Below are 6,481 nucleotides of genomic sequence, written 5' to 3'. Positions count from 1 at the left end.
TTATGGCATTTGGTCGAATCTAGTAAAGCGGAATGAGTTATAAGAGCCGACGAGGTTTTACAGGTTCTGCTAGATATGATCTTAGTCTGTGCTTTATCAATTAAGAAAAATGTTAAAGCAACTCTAACGGATTGATCCAAACGAATGACGATTTTGTTCGTTTTTCGTTTGTTTGGGTCGTCCGTCGGCATGTCCGTGTCCGCTTTTTTAAATGAGTCAACACATGCATTCAACGGGAAGCAAATAAGCATGAGCACTGTGGCAATAAAATAATAAAATTGGTGGATGGAGTGGCCCAACGAATTAAATAAGCAGACAGAGATAAATGAGTGGTTGTGTGACAAATGGGTCAGGCCGTTCACATGCGGACACCGAGAAGGGGGTCTGCACCGACCCATTTCAGTCTAAATTTAAGTCGAAAATGAATCGATGGGCGCGGATGCATTTTAACAATGGGTCCGTACGTTGAACCGTCATTTTTGTCCGTACGGATCCAAACAGACAGGGACGGATGAAATGGGTCGTCCCTTGGGTTGCTCTTATTGTAGACTTTGAAAGGTGTGGCAAGCTCAATTTATACTGGACTAGTACTTAGACTTTGAAAGAAATTGTATAGAGAAACCGAAAGCATTTTGTTTTATTCATGCGCGGAACACAAACAACGCAAAACATTGAGCCATGGTCGCACCGACCACAGAACACGTATGCCGGTGCGTCACATGCTCGCTCGGTGCTCGTTCTTTGTCATCACTCCTCTGGCTTCTTTCCGAACCCGAAGTTTGGCGGCATGAACTCCGTCACCCTCTTCGCCGCCGGCCTGGCCTTGAGCTCCTCCCACCACGCCTTGACATGCGGGCGCTCATCGACCAGCGACGCGTGCTCGGTGTCCATGAAGTAGCGCATGAGCGGGAAGTGGCTGAGGTCGGCGAGGCTGAGGGAGTCCCCGGCGAGGTACCTCGAGGCCGACAGCCGCGCCTCGTACACGTCGAACAGCTTCGTCAGCTTGCCCACGTTCTCGTCGACGGCGGCCTGGTCGCGCTCGCAGCCGAGGAAGGGGGTGAGGATGCACTGCATCACGATGGTGCCCGCCGGGGTCTGGTGCTGGTGGGCCTCCACCTCCAGCCACACGTCCACCATCGCCGCCGACTCCGGCGAGCCGGAGCCCAGCAGCTCCGGCTTGTGCTTCCGCAGCACGTGCCTCGCGACGGCGCGGGACTCTGCGTGGAGCTTCAGATGATCAGCACAGAAGTACGAATTGCCCTTCACGGAACTGGGAATTTAGTCGACCCAGTGAAAGCAAGAATGGGGAGTGATGGAAGCGGGTACCGAAGATGGTGAGGTCGCCGTCCTCGAGGACGGGAACCTGGCCGAAGGGGTTGCGGGCGAGGAAGTCCGGCTGGCGGTGGTCGCCGGCCTCGCGGCTCATGGGGACGAGCTCGTACTCCACGCCGGCCTCCTCCAGGCACAGCAGCGCGCGCGCCACGAACGGCGACATCGCCCACCCGTACACCTTCACCGCCGGCGCCATCGCACCTTTGCTCTGCTCGCTCCCGCCTCCGCTTCTTGGAGTTGGAGACCGACGGGTGCGTGCGTGCGTGCGCTTTGTTTGACTGCGCTGCGCACTCGAGTTCATCACCATTAAATATGTTTCGTGGTTCTGATCGTTTGGGTCGTGGCGTCACTGCTTGCGTCCGGAGTTGACTGTCGATGCAGCCTAGATCCCGCCTCGTCGCATTATGGCCTCTGGCCTACACGAGCTGTCATGTTAAATGGTCGATGCAAATGCATGTTCACTCGTTGGCGAAATAGTCAAGTAGCAGCAAGCATAAAACTTCGCCGACAGAAAAAAGATCAAACACAAAACAGCCCGCTCAAAAGTTTGGTGACGCTACCATCGTTTAAAAACATCAAGACATAACGTCTACAGCCCGGCGCCCCAAACCCGTCTTAAACACCTAAACAAACGGTTCGATAAGTGTTCAGTCATGAAAATACGATTCAAACGTGTTCATCAAACATTCGGGTTGATCGGCATCCCTCGTTATTCTTTTACACCCCTAGCTATGCATATTAGTTTCAAAAATGTTGTCATCTTTGACATCAAACTCCGCAATACTACAAACAGGAATACTAGGAACAATAGGAGACTTTTATCAGGTTGACAAAGTCGAGGGTGAACACTAATTAATCATTTTAAGATCTTCATTTCTTTTGGTAGGAGGTGTATTAATGCTTTTAGAAATGTAAATAAATTTAGGACTTACTTCGAGAAGTGCTAACATTAGTTTTGGACGGTGTGAAAAGGGGGCCTACTTTGTCAATCATCTCCTTCATTTTATCAATTCTACTCAAATCTTGTTCCACCCTCTCATCAATAACAATGTCATTTTCCTTTAAGGATTTCAAAGTCATTCCTACACGTAACCCAAGTTGAGTGATATAATTATGCAATTTTTTATCTAATTCCTCAATTGGCTTGTGAGTAACCATTTTCCTTTCAATAGCATCAAGTCTTTGCATAACATGTTTCAAGGCTAAATTGGTTTCATTAATGATAATGGGTGGTGTTCCAACAAGATTTTCAATGGCATTATAAGCATCCAAAGTGTGACACATCAAAAGGTTCCCACCGGTGACAGCATCAAGGACGAACCTATACCAAGTGGTTATGCCAACATAAAAATTATGAAGCAAAGTAGTGGTGGATAGCTTATTAGTTGCTTTATTTTGAGCGTAGCAAACCCTGTACCATGCATCTTTCAAACTTTCTCCTCCCCTTTGTTTGAAATTGACAACATCATTATTGGGAGTAACGCGAACAAAAAAAGGACTAGCCATGACTTCGAACAAGAAAACTAGTAACAAGCAAAGGTAAATATTTTTGTATTTTTATTTTTTTAATGAGACAAACTAAATATACAAGCAAATAAAAAGAGGAACAAGTGAACAAAATTTTGTGTAGAGTTACTTGATAGTTGGTGATGATATTTCCCGGCAACAGCGCTACAAATCCTTCCTGATACTCGTGATCAGCGTTGGGTTTTCCGTAAAGAGGAATGGGTAATCGCAGACAAAGTGGGTAAGTATTTACCTCACTTCTAAAACCAAGGTTTATAAAACAAATAGGAATATCAATCCATAACCGTCTTCACCGGCTGCACACAAAAGAACAAACATCTTGCACCCAACACACGCAAGAGGGTTTTCAATCCCTTTGGTCTCGTTATTTCCAAGCGAATGAGGTGTGTAGATAATTGTAAAATGCAAAATAAAAGAAAAGTAAATAAATGGCAGCAAGGTGTTGGAGGTTTTAGCAATATGTTGTGAATGGACCCAAGGGCCATAGCTTTCCCTAGTGGCATCTCTCATGAAAGTAAGCATACGGTGGGTAAACAAATTACTGTTGGGCAATTGATAGCAGAGTGGATAGTTGTGCCATTTTCACGGCATTGATCACGTAAATATAGGTATCACATCCATTGAAAGTGCAATCATGCCCTTAATCATATTTTGATGTTGTTAACAACATACATATAGGAAACTAATCATCTTAATCGAGTGTATCTCAGGTTTTGTTCCCATGAGAGTTTTTGTGTGGATCGTGACTGAAAAGGACGTGGATGTCGCCTAGAGGGGGGGGGGGTGAATAGGCGCTTTTAAAATAGTTAAGGTTTAGGCTTGAACAACTGCGGAATAAAACTAACGATTAATATGTCAAGCACAAAACCTACAAACAACTAGGCTTACCTATGTGCACCAACAACTTATGCTAAGCAAGATAAACAACTAAGTGATAGCAAGATATATTACAATAAACAATATGTCTATCACAAAGTAAAGTGCATAAGTAAAGGGTTCGGGTAAGAGATAACCGAGGCACGGGGAGACGATGATGTATCCCGAAGTTCACACCCTTGCGGATGCTAATCTCCGTTAGAGCGGTGTGGAGGCACAATGCTCCCCAAGATGCCACTAAGGCCACCGTAATCTCCTCACGCCCTCGCACAATGCAAGATGCCGTGATTCCACTAAGGGACCCTTGAGGGCGGTCACCGAACCCGTACAAATGGCAACCCTTGGGGGCGGTCACCGAACCCGTACAAATGGCAACCCTTGGAGGCGGTCACCGAACCCGTACACGTGGCAACCCTTGGGGGCGGTTACCGGTACCCGTACAAATTGCTCGGGGCAATCTCCACAACCTTATTGGAGACCCCGACGCTTCCCGGAGCTTCACACCACAATGATTGAGCTCCGAGACACCACCAAGCTTCTAGGACGCCAAAGCATCCACGAAGAACAATATCAAGGGTACTAAGTACCGAAGGTAGTAAGCTTCTCAACTTCTCACTTCCACGTATCACCGTGGAGAACTCAAACCGATGCAACTAATGCAATGGCAAGAACACACGAAGTGGTCAAGTCCCTCACACTCAAATCCCTCCACAACAACAAAAGCTATGGAGAAATATGAGAGGAAGAACAAGGAGCTCACAAAGAACTCCAAGATCAAGATCCAAGGGGTTCCCCTCACATAGAGGAGAAAGTGATTGGTGGAGATGTGGATCTAGATCTCCTCTCTCTTTTCCCTCAAGAACAAGCAAGAATCATTGGAGGGATAGAGAGTAATCAAGCTCTAAGAATGTCAATAATGGAGATAGAACGAGAGCTCAACAGATAGATTAGGCAAGGGGGAAGAAGACCCCCTTTATATAGTGGGGGGAAGAATCAGACCGTTACCCCCACTCTCTGCCCGAGCTCCAGCGGTACTACCGCTGGCTGCAGCGGTACTACCGCTGGCACCCCAGCGGTACTACCGCTGTCACTCCAGCGGTACTACCGCCAGCTAGCGGTACCACCGCTAGCTGCAGCGGTACTACCGCTGGCACTCCAGCGGTACTACCGCTGGGCCCATGGTAGTGCAAAGGCACTACCACCGCCACGAAAGTCTTCGCAAAAAGGTCCGTCCACGAACAACCGCTAGGCAGGCGGTACTAAGCTCCTGGGGCGGTACTACCGCTGACCAGGGGCGGTACTAACGCGAGCCAGCGGTACTACCGCTAGGTCGAGCGGTACTACCGCTAGGTCCAGCGGTACTACCGCTAGGTCGAGCGGTACTACCGCTAGGTCCAGCGGTACTACCGCTCGCCACTGAAACAGCCATAACTTTCGCATACGAGCTCCGGCAAAAATATAGAGATGTGAGATCTTAAGACCATGCGGTTATGAATATGCCAAAGATATAGAGATGTGAGATCTCTATGAATGAAGAACCGGCAAAAACTCCAACATCGAAAACATCATAGTAGATGCATATGGACTCCGTTTCCGATGAACTCGAGCTTTTCATGAAGATGACCATAAGCTCTAAAACTCACAAAGAGAAACACCAGCTAAGAACCAAGAAGTATGATGCAAGGATGCAAATGGTTTGAGCTCTCAACGAACGATACGATCAAGCTACTCACTTGAGAGCCCCCCTTGATAGAACAACAATCTATCCTAACCAGAAGACCTATCAAGGGCAAACCTATACCTTGCACCTCATCCTCTTGAGCTAGATGATGATGATCTTGGCTTCCTCAAGATGGACCACCTTTCTTGATTGTGTTGGCTTGATGAATACTAGTTGATTGCTCCCCCATACTCACTATGGGTGAGCCACTCTTCAGCATATCTTCACAAGTCCATTGCCACCATAATGGACGGCAAGCTTCAAGCATGCTATCTTCGTGCTGATCCACTTGAACTTGCACGTCGCAATCTTGATGACGATCACAACTTGACGTCATACTCCATGGGTTGTATGAGATCTTCCCTTTGACGCAAGCTCATGGAAACACACCTAACCCCCACATAGAACTCTCACGAAGACCATGGGTTAGTACACAAACACGTAATGGACAATGCTTACCATACCATGGGATCACTTGATCCCTCTCGGTACATCTTGTACGCTTTGTGTGTTGATCATCTTGATTTACTCTTTGTCTGAGATCTTGATCAACCATGCGTCTCTATGACCATTTTTTGGATAATACCTTGAATACCATCTTGGTCATCATATAAACTCCTTGAACCCAACAGATGGACTTCAAGAAGTGCCTATGGACAAATCCTATAAATGTAACTTCAGGCAACCATTAGTCCATAGGAATTGTCATCAAGTACCAAAACCACATATGGAGATATATGCTCAATATATGCTCCAACAGTGACTAATTTGTCCAGGATGCTCAAGAACGAAGAAACAAGACGAAGTGGTCTATCATTTTATTTGTCTTTCTTGAGTATAGGGACCCCGCACTATTAAGAGGGGATCACTGGGTCTCGCAAGAGACTTGCTCAAAACTCTAGACAATTCCTCTTTCTCTAACTTCCTGTTGTTGGTCTGCTCTTGTCTGGTCGTCACGTGGTTCTCGGACGTCCGGACGCCGGATGACCGACGTCCTCTAAAAATCCGGAGCCAGCCAACAGATTT

The 6,481-nt window shown here is 47.1% G+C and overlaps 1 protein-coding gene across 1 annotated transcript; it reads right to left on the bottom strand.

The window, feature by feature from the left end:
• Nucleotides 1-613: 613 nt before the first annotated feature.
• On the bottom strand, nucleotides 614-1,622 carry LOC123425127 (glutathione S-transferase 4-like). The gene is made up of 2 exons (XM_045108802.1): nucleotides 1,327-1,622; nucleotides 614-1,217 (listed from the first exon to the last, which is right to left on the bottom strand). Exons 1-2 carry the CDS (start codon nucleotides 1,526-1,528, stop codon nucleotides 748-750), a joined length of 672 nt encoding a protein of 223 aa, XP_044964737.1. The 5' UTR covers nucleotides 1,529-1,622; the 3' UTR covers nucleotides 614-747.
• Between the last annotated feature and the right edge of the window lie 4,859 nt (nucleotides 1,623-6,481).

The sequence above is a fragment of the Hordeum vulgare genome, chromosome 1H (assembly GCF_904849725.1).
Source record: "Hordeum vulgare subsp. vulgare chromosome 1H, MorexV3_pseudomolecules_assembly, whole genome shotgun sequence".
In the NCBI taxonomy this organism is placed as follows: domain Eukaryota; kingdom Viridiplantae; phylum Streptophyta; class Magnoliopsida; order Poales; family Poaceae; genus Hordeum; species Hordeum vulgare.
Note: the sequence above shows the minus strand (reverse complement) of the source record. Positions and strands in the feature narration are given on the sequence as shown.

What these genes read in the sequence shown, in the direction of transcription:
- LOC123425127 (XM_045108802.1), bottom strand. Translation starts at nt 1,528, where the DNA reads ATGGCGCCGGCGGTGAAGGTGTACGGGTGGGCGATGTCGCCGTTCGTG. An exon ending in CGGCGACCTCACCATCTTCG is followed by an intron (nt 1,218 to 1,326) that starts GTACCCGCTTCC and finishes AGCTCCACGCAG; the next exon opens with AGTCCCGCGCCGTCGCGAGG.